The 25,881-nt window shown below is 37.2% G+C and overlaps 1 protein-coding gene across 2 annotated transcripts in view; it reads right to left on the bottom strand.

Moving 5' to 3' along the window:
* KCNH7 (potassium voltage-gated channel subfamily H member 7) overlaps positions 1-25,881 on the bottom strand; it is a 489,034-nt gene that overhangs the window by 142,249 nt on the left and 320,904 nt on the right. For both annotated transcript variants that reach the window (XM_061135198.1, XM_061135199.1), the window contains exon 3: positions 7,054-7,209. In XM_061135198.1, coding sequence (XP_060991181.1) covers positions 7,054-7,209 — 156 coding nt within the window. The remainder of the gene's footprint in view (positions 1-7,053; positions 7,210-25,881) is intronic.

The raw sequence follows: 25,881 nt of genomic DNA, 5'->3' as shown, positions 1-25,881 counted from the left end.
TAGAGCTTAAGTGCTCCTGGATACTTAAAATAAGGTGAGCTTCTTTAGTTTTCCACAGCTCTCACCTCTCTTGCTCTTTTTTTGTCACCAGGATTGAGATATATTTGTTGAGGGTGGGCTGATGAAAGGACTTCCTGCACAAGCCCTCCCCAAGCCCTCTGAGATGTGGAAGATGAGGTGATCTGTCTGACAAATCTGTCTGGATTTGACAAAAGAGTCATGAAAACCTTGGTGAGGTTTTCAAATACTTAATGAAAAAAGATGAAAATTATCTAAAAAAAAAAAAATAGGATTTTATGTGTAATTTTTACATGTAGTATAATCACTTATAAATCGAGTGAAGTAAGCCAGAAAGATAAAGAACATTACAGCATACTGACACATGTATATGGAATTTAGAAAGGTGATAACGTTAACCCTATATGCAGAACAGAAAAAGAGACACAGAAATACAGAACAGACTTTTGAACTTTGTGGGAGAATGTGAGGGTGGGATATTTCAAAAGAACAGCATGTATACTATCTATGGTGAAACAGATCACCAGCCCAGGAGGGATGCACGAGACAAGTGCTCCGGCCTGGTGCACTGGGAAGACCCAGAGGAATCGGGTGGAGAGGGAGGTGGGAGGGGGGATCGGGATTGGGAATACATGTAAATCCATGGCTGATTCATATCAATGTATGACAAAACCCACTGGAAAAAAATAATAATAATAAAAAAAAAAAAAATAAAAAAAAAAAAATAAATCAATAAATGATAAAATTCATTATTTTTCTGTGACTAAAAAGACTTAAACATGGGCCTCTTATCTTGTTGAGATATGTTTCAAGTTTAGTAAAATGAGAAAACTTCATGGATTTTTGACTGTGACGGAAGCAGTAGATAAAGTAGAAAAACAAAAGCTATTTTATATTGGTAAGAGGAGTGACTGTTATTAGCTAAAATTTACTTGGGGATATGAACTTAAGGTCAGCATTAATAGTGGTTCAAACTGACTTTTTGGTTTTAAGACATAAAAAGAAGATGGAATGTATTTATTTTCTGTTGGGTTGTATATTGTTTTTATTTAATTTAGGTTCCCAAACACCTTAAAGAGATTTTTAACAAATGAGAACATGCATGTATGTCTGCGTGAACCAGACTGGTGATCCTAGATTTCTGTTATCAAACAGAAGAAATACTAGATTTAAATATACTTGTAAAATAAAACTTTAAAATATTTTATTTAAAATAATAAAAACAAAAACCTCTTAAACTTGATGACAATTAACTTTGAAATAAACAGTGTAAGCATGAACACATAATTTGGCTATCTTCCATGTTGTGCAAATATTTCATAGCAACAGATATTAGAGCAGGAAAAAAGAAAAGAGAACATGTTTTCCCATTGCTGCATTGCTGTTAGTTCCTTTAGATGTGATCCCCTTTTATTTGGGAGGCAAAGTAGATTTTTATCCTCCACTCAGTATCATTTCCACTATTCAGATTATAGAGTTTAAACCATCAGTGAGAAAAGGTTTAATTATATATTATAAATGGTATTTATATTCATTATGGAGTAATTAATCAACAGAATTGTGTAGTATTTATTATTTTGACAGTTAGACCTACTAGAATAATACTCTCTCCTGTACTTTCTTCCTTCCAGGAAAAACAAGCCATCTATTTATGGCTGGTTCTATATCTTCAACAGAGATTAAGTTTGTGAAAAATTAGTTCTTCCCAGAGAAAGCTGCTTACTTTTGTTGTGTTGTGTTCCTGACTCAGAAACTAGATATTTGTACTGAGAACTGATTCACCTTTTTATTCAATACAAGTCTCTAAGTTTCCACAATTTACTCCACCCAATTTATCACAGTGTCTTTTCATGATGTATCTTCTCTGTTGTGTATTTACTAAGAGCTTCTTTTCTATTACTTAACATTCTCAATTTAATACTTCATTTCATTTTCATCTGTATTTCTTGTCCCTTCATATTTTTTCCTTTATTTTGTCTACATTTCAGGAGAGGCAGTTAAATTTATAGACACCCACATCTTCTCAAACAAACAGTAGCCTTTTCCTATTATTTTCATTTAAATACCAATACTAAGCACATGCATATACCCCCAGACACCCACTTAACACACACACTTTTATATTCCTTATTTAGATAAGAAATTAAGCTTTTTGAAAGTTGAAATTTTTCTGCAAAAAGCGGGGTATCATTTGGTTTTCTTTTATTTTTCATTGGTTTATTTGTTTTGGTGGCCACCAACTGAGCAACAATGTTTGATATAGCCAATATATTATTTTACAAAGGTAGCAAAATTATACTTTAAGGAAGAAAAGGGGAATTTTCCAAAGATCAGACATGATACAAAGTAGAACTTGGATAGTATCAGAAGCTACTAAATATAATTTGTCTGTCTTTAACTTTTCTGCTTGATTTAATAATCAACTCTTCAAAAATTGACACCAAGTAAAAAGAAATTTAGAGCGTATAATGACAGAAGGTATAATCAAAACTAATATAATGGTTGTAAATAATAGGCCTTTGGAATGCTCTGGAAACAATTTTATCTGCATATTTGTACTCTCTCTAATGATTCCCTGTTTGAGTGACAGCTGCAGTGTAGGGAAACCACTCGTGTTCACATAATAAAGAACAAGCTCTACTGAATTTGCTGTGATTTGTACAAGAGATGCTATTTTAATCATAGTATAATGTTGCATATATTATGTATGACACTCTGGGAGGCTACTGTAGAGATTACCTTCTAGTCAAGAAATCAAAGCTTCAATTATCCGTTTGTATTTCAGTTTGAAATGAATACTTTATTTTTTTTTAATACTTTTTTTTTTTTTTTGCCATACAACTGATAGACTACTCCCTTTTCTCACTCTCATCCAATTTGATGGACCATGAAAGACAGCTATTCTGGGGGAGAAATGAAGACTTTCTAAAGACAAAAAAGAAACAAAACTAGGCTTCCCCCAAAACAAATGATCTTATTGACATTCATGATAAAAATATAACCTGAGATTGCCTAAAGTATATTCTTGAGAACCATTCAATAATGCTGACATTTGTTAGCAGAAAACTTAAAGAAAGCAAAAACAGTAACCAACTTAAAGGAACAAGTCTTGGTATGATACTAATTTTTTATAGTACTTCAGTTTTGTTATAAACATGTCACCTGGGAGACTGACAAATTGATGGTTTTGATAGTTTTTCCCAAGTGTGATATTGTTCACAGCAAAATATTCAGAATATTGGAAGTGTATTACACTAATATGTTTTGTCCCAGTATTGCCTTAACAGGATACTATAATGTCATTTAGATGCAGCTGAGAAAGCAACTGATACTATGAAAATTTTTTAGCTGGTGTACATTTGATTTAGTATTAGTTCATTTTGCAACATAGGCTTTGGGACTGACTTTTTTATTTTACATATATTTAGCTATCTGATTTGGGAGAAGACAATGGCAACCCACTCCAGTACTCTTGCCTGGGAAATCCCATGGAGGGAGGAGCTTGGTAGGCTGCAGTCCATGGGGTCGTGAAGAGTTGGACATGACCGAGTGACTTCACTTTCACTTTTCACTTTCATGCACTGGAGAAGGAAATGGCAACCCGCTCCAGTGTTCTTGCCTGGAGAATCCCAGGGACGGGGGAGCCTGGTGGGCTGCCGTCTGTGGGGTCGCACAGAGTCGGACACTACTGACGCGACTTAGCAGCAGCAGCAGCAGTAGCTATCTGATTTACATATAGTATAACAATTTATTTTTTCAGTATTAAAGTTTTGGGATAAGTCTTCCAGTTTCCCACAGACAATGACAGTAACTTAAATTTTCATTTGCTCATAGATCCTCCTAAAAACTACAAAGATCAATAAGGGAGGCAAATAAAAATACCTATAAACTATGCCTAAAGAGTAATTAGAGCAAGACATTACAAACTTTAATTTACATGTAGCCAGGGAAATAACTGCCCAAGACCAAAAGAATTGCTTAAGAACACAATGCAACATTAAGCAGAAAATAAGTGGAAAAAATGGGAGCACAAAAGTCTCCTTAGAGTAATGGAACACAGAAAAAAAAAAAGCATTGGTTACAAGGGGGATAATAAAGTGGCTAGAAGAGTGCACAAGACCCAGATATAAGCTTTGGGAAAGCACTCCTTCTTGGAGAGGGGGAAGTATCTTCAAAGGTGGAAATGTCCCTTGGAAGCTAGGAAATCACATACGAAGGAATAGAATAATCAGAAGACAAAAACAAGCAAATAACAAAATCAATTAGTGTCATATATTTTAGAGAACGAGAAACTTCCTCCACAAAACCTGCACATTTAGAAACTCCTTGCTATACACGAATTAAACTTTGAACTGAAAATTTTAAGAAGCCACTCAAACAAAACCTATTCTCTTTGCCCCCACCAGATATTTTTCATTAGTGATCATCTAGGAAAGTCCCTATTGAATGGATTATCTGTACAAAGATATCTCTAATATCTGTACAAAGAAAACTCTAATATCTGTACAAAGATATCATAAGAGAAAAACAGGAAACAGGAATAAAAACATGCAGAAGAAAGTGTGTTAAGTATCTGGCTATAAGACAGAATAGGTATATAGCACCCCAAAATAAATTTAAAATTTTAAACCAGTAATTGGAGATATGAAATAAGATTATAAATTAGGAATTGAAGAACATAGAATAAAATCTGGACAAATAAGAAGAAAATGCAAAGCAAGACTGAAAGAATACAGGCAACACATTCAAGACAGAAAAAGATACAATTATCTAAAAAATTAAGATCACATTACAAGCAAACCATAAGAATATAGGTCAGAAATGAGAGAGGTTAAGAAAATAAAATAGAACAAAGACAGAAAAAGGACCAGAAAGGAAGTGGTGGATATGAAAGATGTGCAAAGAAGGTGCAACATTACTTGAGTTTATTATTTGAGTCCCTGAAGATAAACCAAAAGAAAATAGCTATTAAAATTATAATTCAATAAAATTTCCTGAACTATAACATGAATTGAATGTACATATTGAAAGGGTCCACCATACATCTGGAAAAATTGACGTAGAATGTCAAACCCAGACATATACAAGCAATAGCTTTAGACTTTAAAAGTCTGTTTTCAATTGAAAGAAAAGCATTAAAATCTACCATTATTAGTTTATTTTTGAAATTTTCTGGGAATCAGAAAAATAACAAAATCACTTACAAAGGGCAGACAAGGGTTGGCATTAGATTTTTCATTAGGAAAATTTGATGCAAGAAAAATGGAACACTATCTACTAGGTTCACAGGGCAACAAAGTGTGAACCAAATAGCTTATGTCTACCCAGGCTGTCCTCGAAGTGTGAAGGCTACAGAAAAACCGTGTTGATTTACTTATGAACATCTCCTGAAGAGGATGAACTTTATCCAAGAAGTTTGTTTGGTGAAACTTCAACAAAAAGACAAGTGGTGAGCATTGAATACATTTCACTAGAAATTTAAGGCAAAACAAAAGTGAGAAGTATGTAAATTACATCCTCTGAGAAGCCAGAAGTACCGTAACCAAAGGAATGGAAGGAGAAGGAAATATAATATAAGCTCATCAAATGCCTTGTTGGTAAAAATGGGGAAGGAAATGATATAGTTTAAACCGACAAGCTGAATGGTAGAAGACTAAGCATACGGAGGAGTACAAAGGGACTGATAATAGTTGAGCAGGGTAATGTGAATAGTCTAATCTCTGGAGGAACAGTGACAGTGAAAGTCATAGTCGTGTCCGACTCTTTGGGACCCAGGCCAGAATACTGGAGTCAATAGCTTTTCCCTTCTCCAGGGGATCTTCCAAACCCAGGGATTGAACCCAGGTCTCCCGCATTGCAGGTGGATTCTTTACCAACTGAGCTATTAGGGAAGCCCCTCTGGAGGAAAAGAAATGTCAAAAAGCTACTCCACAAACAAGTACCAGGTTTAGATGATCTCACAAGGGGGTTATACTTAAGTTTTAAAGCCCATATAATCCTGGCATCACAGACTCAATGGACATGAGTTTAAGTAAATTCCGGGAGTCGGCGATGGACAGGGAGGCTTGGTGTGTTGCAGTCCATGGGGTCGCAGAGTCGGACAGGACTGAGCAACTGAACTGAACTGACTGATAATCCCCCCCAAACTATTTTTTATTATTGCATATCATAGAAAATAGAAAAGACATTACAAATAATTTTCCAAAGTAATTATAATGTTGATAATAATACCTAATGAAATTGCACATATGCAATCAAAAATTATAGAGCAATTTCCCTGATGAGTATAGATGCAAAATCCTAAATTAATTTTAGATGAAATGAATTCAATATTACAAGATAAAATACATCATGCCCAAATGTGGCTTCTTTCACAGACAAAGAATAGTTACATGTTAGTAACTTTACGAATAAGATTTACCACAAAAATAAGGAAACAGAATAGCACATTTGTTTCCAAAGATGCTGAAAAGGTAATTTACAAATTTCAACACCCATTAATAAATACAAGCAAATGGAAACTTCTATAAAATTACAAAACATGTTCCACTCAACCATATGTCATCATTTGAATTAATGGGGATCACTGGTGGCATTCACACAAAAATCAGGAATAAGTGATGTTCATTATCAGTTTCTTTTTAATAATATGTTGGAAGGAACAGCCAGCTCAGTTAGACAAGAGAAAACTATTAGATGTATAAAAATTGGAAAATAAAATGCAGTCTCTATTTGATTAAAACAGTTGAAAAACTCAAGTGGTTACTTATGTAGCACAGAAAATAGAGAAGATTCTAAATTATTTTCCAAAGTAATTATAATGTTGATAATAATACCTAGTGAAATTGCATATACACCCTCAAAAATTACAGAGTGATTTTCCTGATGAGTATCGATGTAAAGTCCTAAATTAATTTCAGATGAAAAGAATTCAGTATCACAAGATGAAATGTAAAAATAGTTCCATGTTAGCAACTCTATTAATAAGATATACCATAAAAATAAAGAAACATGTACATGTTGTCATTTACTTACGGTTTACAGTTTTGACTGGTAATATTGGATTTACCCTCTCTGGCGAAGCAGCATTTTCTTCATCTCTCACATATTCAAAATTAATGATGAACATCATAGCCACGCCCTCTTGGTTTTTCACTGGAATTATGTGAGTATTACAAATGAAAGTGGACCCTAAGAAGATAAAAAATGAGTATAAGGTCAAAATCATGCCTTCATTTTGAAGTGTCAGTAATATTAAAATTCTAATAAAGCCCTGTAGAATTTTCTATCATAAATGATCAATGAAATTCAATTAAAAATTTAATTTCTCATTTCATATTTTATTGCATATATATTTACATAAAAATACACAAATTTGCCAGAAAGATTTTACAGGCAAATTCAACTACTAAATTATGGAAAGACAGAATATCAAATCTCATTTGTTCTAATACTCTCATTTGTTCTTACACTTTAATTTTTAAAAAAGGACTTTTTTTTACATTTCTAGAAATAACTCTTAGCCTTTATATATTTTGATTAATTATGAATCTATATAAAGTATAGCTGTATAAACAATAAAGATAACAGTTTTTCTCATCTCAAAAAAAATCTCAAATTACTTCCTTTTTCTTCTTTAATTTCTTGAATATCAAACAGTAAATTATTGATTCTGTCTTAAGTAGGTCCTAATATTCTTTCTTTTTTGTGTAAAATTCACAATGTTCAAATCACAATGATTTTGTTTGGTTTGTATTCTGTTAGACAATAAGAACAAAATTTTTGTCTACGTTATTGTGTTAATTTGATCTCTTTAAACAAAAAGATGACATTGTTTTAAAAGCACAATTATAGGGCTAATAAGATACATTTTATTAAAATCTCCTGGAAATTAAATGAACAAAAAGATGACTCAGCTTACAACTAACCACTGCCATCCATCCTTGAACAGAAAACCCAAGATCCAAGATTTAGGGAAGACAGTAAAGAAGCTGACTTTTCATATCAACCAACTTCTGCCTGATTTCTTGGCCTGATTTCTAAATCCTCAAAGCAGTTTCCTCATACATTCACCCTCTGAATATTTTTTAGTTGTGGTTATGGAAATCTTTTATGTGTTAGAGATTTGTTTGGGGTCAAAAAATATTGTATGCTTTAAAATGCAAAAACTTCAGGAAGAGTTCAATCATTCAGACAATAGAGAGTATTTTGATTGCTTTCTCTCTTTTTTAAACAATTATCTGGGAACATCTTGACTCTTGAGAAGAATGATGGTTCAATGAAGAAGCAGGATCGAAGTGTGAAACTTGAAGGGAAGTCACTCAATCCTGTCCGACTCTTTGAGACCGCATGGACTGTAGCCTACCAGGCTCCTCCATTCATGGGATTTTCCAGGCAAGAGTACTGGAGTGGGTTGCCATTTCCTTCTCTAGGAGATCTTCCTGACTCAGGGATTGATCCCGCATCTCCCGCATTGTAGGCAGACGCTTTACCCTCTGAGCCACCGGGGAAGTCACTTTCTCCAAATGAAACTTGAAGGGAAGTGAAACTCTGAAGGAAGATATGCAAAAGTGAGAGTGTCTCTGGCAAAGCCCACAGGGTCCACAGGAAGAATAAGATGGAAACTAGCTGTTTAGATAAAGTCTAACCTCTTCTTTTGTGCTTAATTTATAGTCACTTGCTAGTAGGACGCCTCAGGCAGAGGCCGTGCACTCAGCATTTCAGACCAGAGTTGCTAGTCCAAAACGGCCACGCTAACACCTCGGCTCCAAAGGCCCGTGTGGAGTCACTGTATCCCTAGCACTGCGATCTGGAGGGGGAGAGTAGCATAGTCCCGCCCCACTCACCAGAACTCCACCCCCGTCCCCTGCAGACAGAACCCTATGAAGAGGTCCCGCCCACAATATTTGAAGTGGGTAGAGCTTGGACCCTAGAGCAGGTGATTGCATCTCTCCTTTCTTAGATGGAAGAATAAGTTTTCCTTTGCTTCTGAACTGAACTCAGTCTTCTTTTATTGGCTTGAATGACACTGGGGAGGGAGGACCCTGTTGAGGATCAACCCAGGAGAGTTGGTAATAAGAGGACCCCAAGAGGGTGGAGACGGGGGCACTGGAGTATGAGAAAACTCTTCCCTTTCTTCACATTTCTGAAACTTGTCTCCCACTGCCAGAACTGAGAACAAAGGCTAATATTGCTATAGAGTGAGACATTACAGGTCAAAGGGCTTTTGAGGGTGGCCCTGGAGATCTAATTATTTATGAAATTATTTCATAAATGGGGTAACGTGCTCCAATTTCCAAGGAACAGATTTACAGATACACTTTTAAAAGACATACTCTTTGTAGGTTGGGGAAGACTATGTGCTAGTTATATTCAGATTTTCAAATGTGGATAAGCCTCCCTAATTTGAAATGTAGAAGATCTTATTCATAATTAATTTCATTTTTTCTACAGATTGGCCATAGTTTTGAAGTTGTCGGAAAGTATGTTTTAAGAATGACATGCTGCACCTTCGCAGTCTTCAGCTACATCTTCAATTCATTTAATAAAATAGTTAGTTGGAGCAGTTGTCATAGTTTCCATGGTAACAAACAGGATGACTTTAGTAAATAGAAAATAAGCAATTTAAGACTGTTCCATTAGAACTAAAAATAGAACTGCTTCAGGCCAGGCATCACAATACAAAATGGTTAAACAGAAAGTCTGAGGAGATGCTAGAAATAGACATTATGTATTTTGCTAATGAACCAAAATACATATTGATTTTATCACTTAAAATGACATTTCCTGGATCATTTAGAATATCATTGTGAATTCACAGATTTGTTACTTAGCAGTTTCAAATCTTTCAACATTTGAGGTTTACTGCTGATTGTACAATAAAATATGAAGGACAGATTTTTGAGAAATCAATTAATAAAAGATGTAGGGATCGAGATCTACTAGGTTTGCAATAGAGCAGAGTAATTTTGCTTTCAGTAATAAGGGGCAAAATCCTGTCTTTTAACACTAATGCTTGTACATCTACTGTCCAGTGCAAAAAATCATGAAATGATAGTGCTTTGTAAAAAAGTTTGGCTATATGAATTAGCTCTATAGCACACTGAGTAAGTGCAATTAATCTAGGATTTACTGCCCACTATCATTGTTCCCTGAATGTTTCTATTAAGCAATATATCTCCTTTAAAGTCAACTGAAGACTCACATTACATTTTTTTCTCTTTTAGTTTTTGAATTTAATGTCTCCATCAATCTTGCATAGACTCCTGGAAAGCAGATATTGAAAGGAGAAACATGGAATTTATAAGAGAAGAAGAATCAAATGCATTTTACAGTGCAAGAACAATTTAGCTTGCATAATCCTACAAACTCCAAGTTCTATTAAGACACTACTTTTGTAAAGCAACATTACCCCAAGAAGTCATTACTGTGTGATCCTAAATATTTTTGTTAAATGCAACAGTGGAAGCAGAGAAATGGAAGCATAACCCAGCCAACACTAATCTAGCCATGAAAACAAAAATAGACACTTTCTATAATGTTTAAATAAGAGAATTTAAAAAAATCTAGCATTAAAGAGTTCAGTGCTCGCTTCGGCAGCACATATACTAAAAAAAAAAAAAGAGTTCAGACCTTGTTGAAAGAAGATTATATTATATTGGTTATATTAAAATGAAATTAATAATGTTTTCTAAGAAACAGCTTATTTATAATAACATTATTATCAATAATTATAAAATTATACATGCAATTATACTAATTTAGTAAGACTCAGGTTCATTTCCATGTTTTGTCTCCTGAGTGAAAACATTGTTAAAGCGGGAAAGGCTGCTTAGAAGGAACACTGCTCATTTTAATAAAATGTCTAGAATGTTCATTTTTAATGGTAGTCATAGAGTAAGCAAAGTTGGAGTAATCTGAATAATTACTCCTTTATTAATAATAAACTCCTAGCCATGTTTTAAAATAAAATATCAAGACTCCTCCCTTTGAGCTACTTTAGAGATGCTTTATTCTACAGTTTATACTCATGGGATATCCTCACCCTGAAATAAAAAAAAAAATGTGTGGGTGTATTTGTGTATGCTGTCGCTTCAGTTGTGTCTCACTCTTTGCAACCTGATGGATTGTAGCTTGCCAGCCTCCTTTGTCCATGGGATTTCCCAGGCAAGAATACTGGAGTGGGCTGCCATGCCCTTCTCCAAGGGATCTTTGTGAGCCAGGGATGGAACCCACATCTCCTGCATTGCAGGCAGATTCTTTATCTACTGAATCACCTGGGAAGCCCCCCAAAATGTACACTGAACACCTAATATTGGGTCAGGTACTGTTCAGAGTTCTCAGATGGTAATGAGAAGAACAGCTGTGAGAAAACAGATCAAGGTCTTGAACTTGTGTAACTTATATCCAACTAAGGGAAACATATTAATAAACATATAAGTATTCAGCCTATCAAGTAAAAAAGTACAATGAAGAAAAAGACTGCAGAATAAGATGGTTAATAATAGTGGTAAGGGAATGTTTCTCTTTCAGAATGACATGTAAGCAAAGACATTTAGGAAATGGTAAAATGGGCTATATGACTTTGCCAGTGCAAAATCCTTTAGGTGGAAGCATGATTGTAAGCTCAAGGAACAGTGTGGAAGCCAGTGTGACTAAGGCAGTGTGGTGTTTGTGGCATAGAACAGGCTTGGACAGCAAGTAAAGTAGGGAGCCACACCTTGTAGATCATGGGGAAAGGATAAAGGGTGTGAAGTTGAAGCTGTTTTCCCATTGTCTTATGACCTGAAGTTGGTTGGGAATTGTAATTTTAGAATTGAGACCGTTTTCATAACAAAAGCTGACCTTTTATCGACCTATTATCTGGGAGTGACCTCATGAAGGAAGGCTCTGCCAAACACCATCCAAAGTCACTGCTGAATTACATGGGTGAATAAAGTTTAACCGGAAGATGAAAAGTAAAAGTAAGCTGCATTTTATTCACAGTCCAAGCTTCACACTTCTCAGGAGAACTCTTAGAACAGTACCTGTCATAGAGCAAAACTGAATGTGAGCTATTTCTTTTGCTCCTTGCTGGAAGATCTCCAGAGAGGCAAGCTAACTCAAGTCTCTCCATGTAATTTCCTCCAGTCTTTTACTTTTCTAGGAACCACAAGCTACATTGTTTGTATTTTTTAGCACCACATGGAGATTTTTCTTCTCTGAGGTGATAGATTTGGTGAATGTCACAGAGTTTTAAATTCCTTTCTTTTCAGTAGACTGGTGGGGAAGGGTGGGCTTTGAAGAATAAAAAAATACCATTTGAGACCTGTCCTAGAAGAAAAACTAAACAGCAATCTTGGGAAACAAAGGCCTTATCAAATGGGCAGGCTTGTTTTTTAATTGAAAAGCCTATTAGAAAAGCAAAAAGGAGTGTTACACTTCTTAGATGGAGAAAATTACCCAGTCATGAATGACTTAAGATATTGTCAAGTGGAGGCACAAGTGAGAATCAAGCAAAATTTGTACTTGACTTTTCAGTATGTAATGCTTCCTATGGGGGCTTTCCCAGTGCCTCAGCGGTAAAGAATCCGACTGCATTGCAGAAGACATGGAGACCCAGGTTTGATACCTGGGTTGGGAAGAAATCCTTTCTCCTGGAGAAAGGATTGGCTACATACTCCAGTATTCTTGCCTGGAAAATCCCATGGACAGAGGAGTCTGACAGGCTACAGTCCATGGGGTTGCAAAGAGTCGGACACAATGGAACAAGTAAACATTTCCTTTCTTTTTTCAAGAACCTCTTCCATTTTCCTCTGCTCTCTCCAAGCCTCCAAGATGAAAATTATGAACCTCTTTCTATCAGTGAGAGGTGTCATTAGAAATATTAATCTTTCATAGAACTACTGATAATATTATGGATTACCACCTTCAGGATAATTTTTTTAAGGGGAAGAGTGAAAAACAACAATTATCCCAAGATGAGTTCTAATGCTGCTTCTATATAGAATAAATATTTTGGTTGTATGGATAAGACCTTTCATATATCCCTCAATTCACATCTTATAAGTCATTGTTTGCTGATATCAATGTTGCTTTTGAACAATTTATGACATAAAGAATGAGAGAAAACTATTATGGAGTCTTAGAATAAGACTCATCACCATTGTGTCTATATTTGGAGATAGGGACTTACAAGGAAGTAATTAGGTTAAAGGAGGACAGAAGGGTGGGGTCCTAATCCAGCAGGACTAGCCTTTTTGTTTTTTTTAATTGGAGGATGATTGCTTTACAATGTTATGTTGGTTTCTTAGTACATTATGAATCACCTCTTAGAAGAAGAAGGAAAGATGCCAGGAGTCTGCACACCCAGAAGAAATGTCATGTGAGGACCCAATGAGAAGGCAGCCACCTGCAAGCTAAAAAGATAGCTCTTACCAGAAACCAATGCTGCTAGAACCTTGATTTTAGACTTTGATTCTCCAGAACTTTGAGAAAATAATTTCCTGTTATTTAACCCACTCAGTCTGCAATACTTTGTTATGGCAGCCCAAGCTGACTAGGATGCCCTATGTTCCACCTCAGCCAGTGTTGCTAAGACAGATTAAGCTGAGAGGAAAGTGGTAAGAGATCCAGGTCAGAGAGTTACCAGAGCAGGGGAGTGGGCGAGTGGAGGGTGGCTAAGCAAGCATCACCCTGTGGGGACTGCAAGGACTTGGGCTGATGAGGTGAAGCCACTGGATGGATTGAGACAGGGAAGTGGTAGGCTCTGGCTGCTGCGAAGACATGGACACATGAAATATTTTATGTTTGTCTGTCGAGTGCCTTGGTTTAAATAGAGAAATGGAATACCAGAGCATAGAGTGTCAACTCTGTTTCCTGATGGACAAGGCTTGAGCAGTAGGAGGTCATGGCTTGATGGCCTTCTATGTTCTTGAAATGTAGTTTTTGGTGTTGGGCATGCAGTGATTGTTTTAAGCATGAGAGTATCATCAGAGAAATATTTTAGTATACAGATAAGGACCTGGCTATTATAGGTCCTAGTGATGTGTTAGAGAAGTAATTTCAAAAGTAGCTATTTGAAGAGACATAAGGCACATTTAGAAAGACTATTTAATAACTCTTATGGCTTCCCAAGTGGCTCAGTGATAAAGAATCCATCTGCTGATGCAGGAGATGTGGGTTTGATCCTTGGGTTGGAAAGATCCCCTGGAGAAGGAAATGGCAACCCACGCCAGTATTCTTGCCTGGGAAATCCCATGGACAGATGAGCCTCTGTCTGCCAGGCAACTGTCTATGGGTTCACAAAGATTTGGACATGACTTAGTGACTAAACAGTAACAGCAACAGAGGAGTTCTTTGAAGAGATAGAAGGCACATTTGGAAAGACTACTTAGTAACTCTTATACAATATCACATTAACAAGAATAGGTAGGTCCCATGAACTCATATAGTCTGGCCTTGTGGAATGGGTCAAGCGTGATTGCTTGTGGGAGGCAACTCTTCTAATACTGGCCTAATCTCTTACTTCGTCAGTACCTAAAGGAGTCCAATGAAACACAGAGGAGGAACTCATGTGAGCTAACAAAAACACTTTATACAGAAGCATTAGTAACAAAAGGACTGAGCTGTGCCTTTGCTAATGCATTAGCCTAAAGAAATGACCTCAACGTAATAGTCACCAACAAACATAGACAACATAACCACCACCAACATGATTAAATTGTAACAACTGTGAACATATTTAGACAGTTGAAGTACTTGATGGAATAACATGGGACTAGAAGTATCCTTTCCAAATTTCTAGGAAAGATTATATATATGCCTTTTATTTGCAAAATGAAGAACTCACGTAATTTACACAAGCCTGGTTGCCACGCTCATGCTCTCTGTGGCAGTATTAGCTCTGTCTGAGATGTCAACAGCATGAATGATTTATTTTTAATTACCTCTTATTTAAAACAATTTTAAACATTCAGAAAATGTTGAAGCAGTCCCAGTGAGTAGTAAATTTCTTGGACATGTAGCTCTGTGTAGTCCCTGAAATTAGACAGACTTGAGTCTGGTATTCTTTGCTGAGTGACCTTGGACAGATTAATCTCTCCAAGATTCAGATTCTTCATCTGTAAAGTAATGAAAGGAAGAGAGAGTACCACACCTCACAGCATTGTTGGGAAACTGAATTTAGACAATGCCTGTAATGTATTTAGCAGCCTAGCATGTAGAAAGTGAGCAATAAACAAGTTTTATTGTTATTAAATGGAGGAGGAAAAGCACTTTCTCAACTTGAACTGGTGGTTAAACTTCCTTCAAAGGTTTGATGATGAAATCAAGTCATTCGCCTCTTAAAGAACTTCAGAGATAAATCCATCAACTTAATCCCCTTGACTTCAGAGGAGAAATTACATCAAACAGCAATTTGAACAGAATGAGAGCTTAGTAGATGGAAGATTCTTTTATCTTCCAGTGTCTTAAAATATGTCTCCTTAACTTTGTAGTGATGAGGCCCTTAGTTTGTTTCTCATATAGTTCCTGTCCCTGGTGGACTGTCCTATTGCCTGTAAAAAGCATACTTAGGTAACTTTTGTGATTATAACAGAACTCTGCCTCTCTTGGCAAGCCCCATACTGAGTGGAATCTGGTATACATTAGAAATTTGTGAAGAAATCTTTATTTATGGATTTGCTCAAGAAGTACTATGATCAGTATTTGAAAGCACATTTTAGAAAGAAAGGTAATAATAATAGGAAACATCTATTGATATTTGCATCCCAGCCACTGTTCTAATGGTTTTCTATGCCTTAATACATTGGTGTCTTAAAAAACTTGATGATGGCACCATTATTACTATTGTGAAGATGAAAAGTAAACCATACACACTCTCATCTCACCCTTGATTTTTGGCATTTCTTCTCCTTTCTGCTGGGTTGGATGAAGCGCAAGCTGGAATCAAGATTGCCAGGAGAAATATCAATAACCCCAGATATGCAGAAGACACCACCCTTATGGCAGAAAGTGAAGAGAACTAAAGAGCCTCTTGATGAAAGTGAAAGAGTGAAAATGTTGGCTTAAAGCTCAACATTCAGAAAACTAAGATCATGGCATCCGGTCCCATCACTTCATGGGAAATAGAGGGGGAAACAGTGGAATCATTGACAGACTATTTTTGGGCTCCGAAATCACTGCAGATGGTGACTGCAGCCATGAAATTTAAAGATGCTTACTCCTTGGAAGGAAAGTTATGACCAACCTAGACAGCATATTAAAAAGCAGAGACGTTACTTTGCCAATAAAGGTCTGTCTAGTCAAGGCTATGGTTTTTCCAGGGGTCATGTATGGATGTGAGAGTTGGACTATAAAGAAAGCTGTTGCTACTGCTGCTGCTAAGTCGCTTCAGTCATGTCCGACTCTGTGTGACCCCATAGATAGCAGCCCACCAGGCTCCCCCATCCCTGGAATTCTCCAGGCAAGAAGACTGGAGTGGGTTGCCATTTCCTTCTCCAATGCATGAAAGTGAAAAGTGAAAGTGAAGTCGCTCAGTCGTGTCTGACTCCTAGTGACCCCATGGACTGCAGCCTACAAGGCTCCTCCATCCATGGGATTTTCCATGCAAGAGTACTGGAGTGGTTTGCCATTGCCTTCTCCTGAAGAAAGCTGAGCACTGAAGAACTGATGCTTTTGAACTGTGGTGTTGGAGAAGACTCTTGAGAGTCCCTTGGACAGCAAGGAGATCCAACCAGTCCATCCTAAAGGAGATTAGTCCTGAGTGTTCTTTGGAAGGACTGATGCTGAAGCTGAAACTCCAATATTTTGGCCACCTGATGCAAAGAGCTAAGTCATCTGAAAAGTCCCTGATGCTGGAAAAGAGTGAAGGCAGGAGGAGAAGGGGATGACAGAGGATGAGATGGTTGGATGGCATCTCTGACTCAATGGACATGAGTTTGGGTAAACTCATGAGAGTTTATGAGCTGGTGATGGACAGAGAGGCCTGGGGTGCTGCTGTCCATGGGGTCAAAAAGTGTCGGACACAACTGAGCAACTGAACTGAACTGAACTCCTTTCCATGACTGGTTGAATACATAAAGAAGATTCCAATTCTTTATGCCAAGACCCTGAATTCCATGATTTTTAAATCAGTTAGGTTCTAAGAGGTTTTTATATTTTATAAGCAATGGCCTGAGAACTAAAACTCTTCCCACTTCCTTCACTCAGTCTTGTACTTTTCTGCAGCTCTTCTGGATTAGGAAGAGTCCCCTTCTGCCACCTGGGAGGCAGGAAGGCATCATCTACTTGTCCAGCCATGCCCAGCTCCACATTCCATTTGTGTGCATCCAGTCATTACTGCCTCATGAGCATTTTCTATCTCTTCTTTTGATCAGCTCTGGGTTTTCTATGAATAAAGGAACTACTCTGTTCCCTCAATCCCTGTATACTATATTTGCTACTACAGTCAAAGCTGTGGTTTTTCCAGCAGTCATGTACAGTTGTGAGAGTTGGACCATAAAGAAGGTTGAGAACTTAAGAATTGATGCTTTCAAACCATGGTGCTGAAGAAAACTCTTGAGAGTCCCTTGAATACAAGGAGATCCAACCAGTCCATCCTAAAGGAAATCAGTCCTGAATATTCATTGGAAGGACTGATGCTTAAGCTGAAACTCCAGTACTTTGAGGCAAAGAACTGACTCATTGGAAAAGACCCTGATGCTGGGAAAGATTGAAGGCAGGAAGAGAAGGGGATGACAGAGAATGAGATGTTTGGATGGCATCACAGACTCGATGTACATAAGTTTAAGCATACTCTGGGAGATAAAGACAAGGAAGACTGGTGTTGTGCTGCAGTCCGTGGGGTCTCAAAGAGTGGGACATGACTGAGAGACTGAACTGAACTGAACTGATTAGCAACTATATAATTAAATCCTGGCTATTATTTTCTGAATGTCTTCTATGTGCCGTGTGTTTCTCATAAGAAACCTTGATCTCAAAGAAGGTTCTCAAATATGTAGTAGGACCAGGCTTTGAACTCAGACCTTTCTCAGATTTTTCTCCTACATCAGTGTTTCCCAAACAGTGAGATGATAATTGACCTTCCTGGAAAAGACTTTCTGAAATGATCATTTGAGAAATGTTCTCCTGTAGAAAAGATGCTCAAAGCACATTATTGTATTAGAAGTTTTGAGAAGTTCTGTAAAAGCAAGTACATATTTACTTTGTTTAACACAGCACTTCCCAAATTAATTTGATTCTGAAATGCTATTTTAGAGAAATTTGCAATAACATCCAGCTCCTTAGAAAGCCATTGGAAAACACTAAATTGGGTTATCTCCCTCCCTGTTTTAAAGACATCCTTCTGAGAGGGAGAAAAGTAAATATCAGTAAATATCATAGGTCGCCTAGACACTTATTGGAGAGGAAGGAACTATGGGCAACATGGGGCTGAAGCAGGAGGGGAAAGACAATGGCAAAGGTGACATCACCTACTCAACATACTCTGCTTGGTGTTGGTCCTTATTTGAGTTTTCAGAAATCCAACTAAAATAGCATCAACATATTTTACAAAACATAGTGTAGCAATTATTTTTCCCACAAACTAAAAGGTTACCACCACATGAAATATGATAGAGTGTTTCAGAAACAAGGTCCAGTTGATACTATATGAGAGAGATCACACTTTAAAGCACAAAAGCCCTCATTTGATAATCCATTACTATTCTGCACCAGATATTGCATGACTGACACACACAAGGAAATATTTTCACATTGTTCCCTCACAGTCTTTCTTCTCCAGTTTCAAAATGTGAACATATGTGAACTTATAATAATTTGTTGACTCTTACTCCTTGCCACTGACACAACCTCTTTTAACATCAATGCTCAAGCATTAGGTTCTCGTCATACTTGTAAACTTGACTATTGGGAAAAAAAAAAGGAAGTTCAACTGTTTTTCTAGACTTGATAAACCACTAAGAAGTCATTTTGGAATTGAAATAAGGAAGAAAAACTCTTACACCATGTCTGCCTCATAAATTAGATAGTCTCTTTAGATGTACCAATAGGCTTCTCTTGTGGCTCAGCTGGTAAAGAATCGGCCTACAATGCGGGAGACCTGGGTTCGACCCTTGGGTTGGAAAGATCCCCTGGAGAAGGGAAAGGCTACCTATTCCAGTATTCTGGCCTGGAGAATTCCATGGGCTATATAGTCTGTGGGGTCACAAAGAGTCAGACACGACTGAACGACTTTCACTTTAGATGTACTATTAAGATCACCCACGCCCCAGCCCTGGCTCTCATTTAATATTTGAGCATTTTAAATTGAATTGCTGTATTGGGACAGATGAGTGTTAGAACAAGCTGAGGCTGATTTACAGTTAGAATAAGCTGAGGTTAGCTGAGGCTAACCAACTCTATATTTGTAATCGGGAATTTTGAGCAATGTTTGTGATAACTTTTTAGTACTTTGTGGCTTTTACACCCAGGTAAATATTTATTTGGTTCAATTTTTTTTTTCATAAGACATACTCATGTTACTGAACCTCTGATCTACCTAAAGCAAATCCACCTACCAAATTGCCATTTATGCAATAAAACTGCATGAACACTGAAGACATTGGACTGACTCAGAATTTGAGAAAATCTGTACATCACCCTTGTATGTATGCACTCCTGTGAAGGTCAAACACAATTAGAACCCTGAGGCCAGTCACCACCTTGAGGATGTCGTTGCTGGTGAAGGCTGTACACAGCCATACGCCTAGACTGCTCTGTTCATGGTGTATTCATGGTTGCTGAAAGCAATTACATATTCTTTGCTCTGTGTCTGCACAGATCTTGAGAGGGGTTAAAATTAGACTTTGTAGGCCTGTCTCGGACAAAAGGTGATAGAAGCACAGAAGGTGAAACCGAAGGTATTGTTCTAGATAATTTAATCCTCCTCTCTCTTCACAAAAATTCCTATCCTATTTGACCATTATAACTTGGGATTTTCATTTTTATCTATAAAACGCATGGGGTAATTTTTACAGAATAGCAGAGGGAGCAGAAAGGATGTCCCATCCTGGAAACCAGTGAAAACTGGGCTTTTTCTTCCCATTGGCAGTGTTAGTAGGGAACACCCTCTCCTGGGCTTTGACACCAGGCTTTGGGGCATGTGGCTACTACAGATGTTCTCTATTCCTGAAGGCCCCAGAGGCATGGACCGGCAGCAGTCGCTTATGGAGGGACTGCTTTGCAATGGTTCATCTTGCCCAGCAACAGAGAGAGATGTTCTATTTAAAATTCACCCAGACCACACTTCTTGTTGCTTGTGTGTTTTACCCATACCAGGATTCATGACCAAGCCTAGTGCCCTTTCAAGGTAACAGAGTGGTAAATGCCTTGGTCCAGCTACAGACTGAGACGATAGAGGAAGAGGCAGGGTTGGATGACTGATTGATATACACAGCAAAATGCTAATCTGAGGGTTAAGATGTATTTTCTGTATTCATCAGAGAGGGTGTAGTATAATGGTTAAGCATAAAGCCTCTCATCAGATTGTCAGGGGTTAATTCCTGGATCTGACTTTGGCAGGGTTTAATATTAGAATAACTTACTTAATTGCTCTAAGACTCATTTTTTTTTTTCCTATCTGTAAAATCAGGATGATGATATTACCCATTTCACAGTTATTGGGAGGGTGAAATAAACCAAAATCTGCAAAATTTTGAAATCTTGCCTTGCATATTGAAAAAAGTGTCATCTGTTGTTTTCATAAAGAAATGATCAAAGCACACTTTTGAGTTCTGTAGCCAGTAAGACAGAACTGAAAGAACAATCAAATTTTTAAGTTGGGGAGAGGGGACAAAATGTGTTTCTAACATACCCATTTCCCTTGTGAGTATCTAACTGCCTACTCACACTGCATTTCTAGTCCTATTCTCCTCTAATTTTACAATTCTCTTCCCAGAACTTGCCTCTAACTTGCCTTTATCCTTGAACTTTTCCTGTCTTATCTTTTATGAAAATTTACCAGTCCATGTATTAATAATGGGTTGATCAAAAAATTCATTCAGGTTTTTCCATAAGATGTGCTGGGAAAACACGAATGAACTTTTTGGTAAACCTGATATATAACCAAAGGTCTTGCCTAAGCACTTGCTGACAGAGAAAGATGGGGCTTAATTTTCAGATAAATCTCAATTCTGGTGTTTGAAACTTTTTGGCAGATAAACCCTCTGTTCTTTGGTTTTACCCATGAATAGAAATATGTTGGACATAAAAGCTGGGGTTAATTCCATTAGCCTAAGGTTAAGTCTTTAGCTTCTCTAAATAGGAACTTCCATCTAAATGTCAATGCCTCTTTCTTTTTGCCTGATGAGTTTGAAGCTGATCAGTGATTCTGTATGTCAATATGTTACCTCTCTTAGTTAATCTAAACCCACTTAATGGGAATTTCCAGGAGATAAGGTCTTATATCAGAGCAGATTCTCTAAAGATGGAAATTTCAGGAACTATGGTGAGCCAAAGGTAGAGACGTTTGGATGGCAATGGAGACTCTTCTCTCTCCTCAAATGGTAAAGAAGAACTGAAAAAAAATATTAGAGTGAACACACTGGTGAGATTTCAACAGACATTATAAAACCATTAGCAAGGTTGATCTATCATGTATTACATTTGATAAGAAAGATTCAAACTTTTGAGATTTTAAAAAAAAGGATTTTCTAAATTCCTTTCCTTTACTGTCATTGTAAATTTCTAAGGACAAAGAAAATAGACAATATTATATACCATTAATGCTAACAAGAACAAGGAGGGAATCAACATTGAGTCATCTAGTAACACAACTGAAAAGCACAGTAAGAAGGCCAAAAGCACAGTAAGAAATTCCAAAATTTTGCTTGACAAGAAGATATTGGATTGATGCCACTGATAAATTCTTTAAAATGCTCTTCCTTCTAAGAACGGCCCCTGAGAAGCAATCATGTATTTCAAAGTGTCTTCTTGTGGATTTTATGGAAAGCTTCCCAGAGAGATGACATCAAGGCACATCTTAATGGAGAATGCATACGTATTTCCAAACTCATCTCAGACACCATGGTGATAGGGAATGCTTGACAATGTATATAGACAGTGAATGGGATTTTCCAGTCCAGACGGAAGGAGAGTGATTGAAAAATGATACTTGCTGCTCCTAAGACACAATGTCTCTAATAAGGCATTGAGATGCAGGTGGGAATAGCGGTGGTGTTTCTGCTGGATTTCTTCAGTTTTCTCTTCCAGGCTTACTCTCCATCCTTCTCCTGTTCAAGTGAAGAGAATATGCTGAAAGGACTCCCTTATCCTCTGGATTCCAGCTGAAGTTTTAGCTGGTGGAGATTTCCGGCAGGTAATCAGAGGAAGGGAGGTGTGACAGAGTATTTATTCCCTAGACTCCAATCCTCCTGGTCTGCAGATGGTTGGATGCATCCCTCACTGAACTTCAGTTTCTGGCAGCCCTCAGCTCTGTCTCAGGGTTCCAGTAATTATCACTCCCTCAGTTTGTCCCTTCCAATGGCTCTCCACTGTGACTAAGCCTGGGACACTGCACTGTTCCTTACTGCACATTTATTAAGTGATCTTTTCATTGTTTGTGCTCGGTCATATCCAACTGTTTGTGACCCCATGAACAGTAGTCTGCTAGGCTCCTCTGTCTATGGGATTCTCCAGGAAAGAATACTGGAGTGAGTTGCCATGCTCTCCTGCAGGGGATCTTCACAACCCAGGGAAGAACCCACACCTCTTGCATTGCCTGCATTGACAGGCAGATTCTTTATCACTCAGCTACCTGGGAAACCCCTATTTAACTCTTCAAATTATGCAATTTGAGTGTTCAGAAACACTTGAATACTGACTCATACATGATAAAAATACTACTGGACAAGGGAAGTAAGTGGAAACTTGATAAGCAGACATTTCATATTTAAGGAACAAAAATGTAGCAGAACACTGGGATAATGAGAATAAGTAAGAGATGTTAAATAAGACAAAGAGAGCCTAAAAAATAAGGCCAGATAACAGTAATAAGGCATCACATTTGTCCCCACACGGGTTGGCAGAAATCGTAATCTTGACAAAATATGGGTGTCAGGTATCTGGATATCATGAATGACTTTTCAAGGTTAAATTCCTTTAGAACTTCAAAGGGGAATGAAATATAATAGATTTAGTTCTGAGCCATGGTCAGAAAAGTGGCAATTACTAGGTTGTAATAGCATGATTAAATTCAACATTTTAAAAAAGTGAGGGGAACTGAAAATATCTTTCGGAAGGAGGATATCTAATGATGGGAGAGAACACGAACACCAAAACTGACAGAACATTTAAAACATTTTTTTAAATAACTACTTGTTAATATCCCAAGGTAAACTTTTTAAGTTATTTAAAAACACCATAATGTATTTCAAAGAAAGTAACTTGATCACAAGTCCTGCATGACTATGTGGTCAAACCACACCCTTGAAAGAAGAAAACCAAAAATTAAGACATTTCGAAAGTGAAGAAATTGTGAAAAAGAACCAGGGAACGGAGTAAGAGTTAAATGTCAAGTATAAAAAATTAAGCTAAAGGGCACTTCCCTGGTTGTCCAGTGGTGAAGAATCTGCCTGCCAATGCAGGAAACACAAGTTCAAACTCTGGTCTGGGAACTAACTACTGAGCCCATATGCCCTGGAGCCCAGTCACCACAACTACTGAAGCTGGCAAGCCCTAGAGCCCATGCTCCACATGAGAAGCTAGGACAATGAGAAGCCCATGAACGGCAACTGGAGAGTAGTCCCTGCTTGCTGCAACTAGAGAAAGCTTGTGTGTAGCAAAGAAGGCCCAACAGAAACAAACAAACAAAAAACCTAAAAATAATTCAAGGGACACTTGCAAAGAATTTCTAAATAATTGGGTTAAATAAGTTATTGGACAATTAAAAAAAGCAAAGGAGATGAACTAGGGAACAAATTTTATCCCTGATGTTCTACTCACTGCAGAAAAGGAAACTCAGCTAAAAATTCTACTAGGTCTGGAGGAGTCTGGAACCACATTATATAAGTAGAGTGCATTAAATGTGTTAATTATAAAAACAATATAAATAAATCACCTTCCAGGATCATTATTTAAAGTGCTCAAGGTGTGGTGCTGGTACATGAAGTATGCAATTTACTGTTTAGATGATCAATGCTTTGGTCAGTGTGATTCCCATGATAAGAATTTTAAGAGAGATCAATAGATTAGAGCTCTTCCCTACCAGGCAAGGTGTTGGCAATGGTAATAAACTGTAGGATACTATAATCTTGTTGAGAATAATGTGTTGGTGGAAAAGTAACATTTTTCTGTAAGGCAAAATCTGATCCCTTTGATCCATTGGAGACTTTTGTGTTTAAATAAAAACCAAGCAGAACCAAAGTGAAAAGATAAATAAAACAAAAAATAAAGGAGAGAAATTGTTAGCTGGCTACTCTGGACCTAGCATTGTGGTAAGAATTTTAACACACTTATTAAATACTGACAGTGTTTCAGGGGTGGGAATTACTGTCTCCATTCTACAGAGGAAAACAAGCTGAAAAGGTTCCATAATTATATCGCTAACTGGCTAGAGTCGAATCACCATGCAGAAGGAGAACCCAGACTTTTGCCCAGGTTTGGCTGGTTCTAAGTAGCCTGTTTATTTAAGTAATTCATTTAGACTTTCTTTAAAATTTTAACAGCTACTCACCAGAGATTTTAGAAAGTTTTAAAAATTGAATGATGGTCTAATTTGGACAGTATTTGACAAAGATAAGAAGTTGACTGGAAAATAAGAACAAAAAAAAAGGAGAGAAACAATCAGGCATTAAATGCCTGGGACTTTTTAATAGTGTTTGGTGGGTAGAATTCTAAGATGCTGCTGCTGCTGCTAAGTCACTTCAGTCATGTCTGATTGCATAGACGGCAGCCCACCAGGCTCTGCTGTCCCTGGGATTCTCCAGGCAAGAATGCTGGAGTGGGTTTTAGTTGCTAATTTTTAGTATTTTATCAAGCAGCTGTAGGAAACTAATAACAGAGCAAAAACTACTTCTGGAATTTGTCTTATCTGACATTTTTTACAGAAGATCAGTAAAATTAGAAGAAACTTCTGCATACAGAAAAATTTTGACCTGTGAGAGGTATACTAAATAGAGATTTAGTTATGTCGACTGTGTGAAATGTAGAAAAAGTTTCAATGAGTGTTGAAAGGCAAGGCATTTTAGGAAGAATTAATCAGATGATATGTGCAGAATGATAGATTAGTCTCAACCAGCAATTATGATTCATTAAAAAGCTGCAGTGAGCATTCTCATTGCTCCCCATAAACATAGGCTTAGCATGCTTCTATTGAGAAGACCAACAACATTTCTGAGCATCCTTGGGAAAGGTATTGGAAACTGACTAGAAACAAAAGGTCTGTAAAAATTACAGGGTTAATCCTTTCCCAAGATACTGTGAAGAGTTACCCTTCTTAACAAGACAGCAAGAAGTGGATAAGTGATAGACAAGGTTCCCAGATGTACAACTAAAATGAGCAACGGGTCAAAATTTCTTAGGAAGCACATCTTACAAATATACCACTTTTCTCAAGAATTAAAGATTGAGGAAGTATTCTTAAGGTTTATAAAAACAAATAAACAAAAAGACTGCATATTAAGTGTACTGGCAAGAATCTGAGAGTCCGTTTAGTGGGAAAACACTGCTTCTTTCCTTTCCAGATGTTTCATATCCAGGAGGTGAGATTTAAATAACACTTCTGAGTCCTCTTCATCCCTTTGATCATCTTGCCCTTGGGAAGGTAGTGTGATTTAGCTCCTTGGCAGAATTGGGATAATATGTTGGGTATGCTTGACTCACCTCTTCATTTTACCTTTCAAGAAT

The sequence above is a fragment of the Dama dama genome, chromosome 33 (assembly GCF_033118175.1).
Source record: "Dama dama isolate Ldn47 chromosome 33, ASM3311817v1, whole genome shotgun sequence".
In the NCBI taxonomy this organism is placed as follows: domain Eukaryota; kingdom Metazoa; phylum Chordata; class Mammalia; order Artiodactyla; family Cervidae; genus Dama; species Dama dama.
Note: the sequence above shows the minus strand (reverse complement) of the source record. Positions and strands in the feature narration are given on the sequence as shown.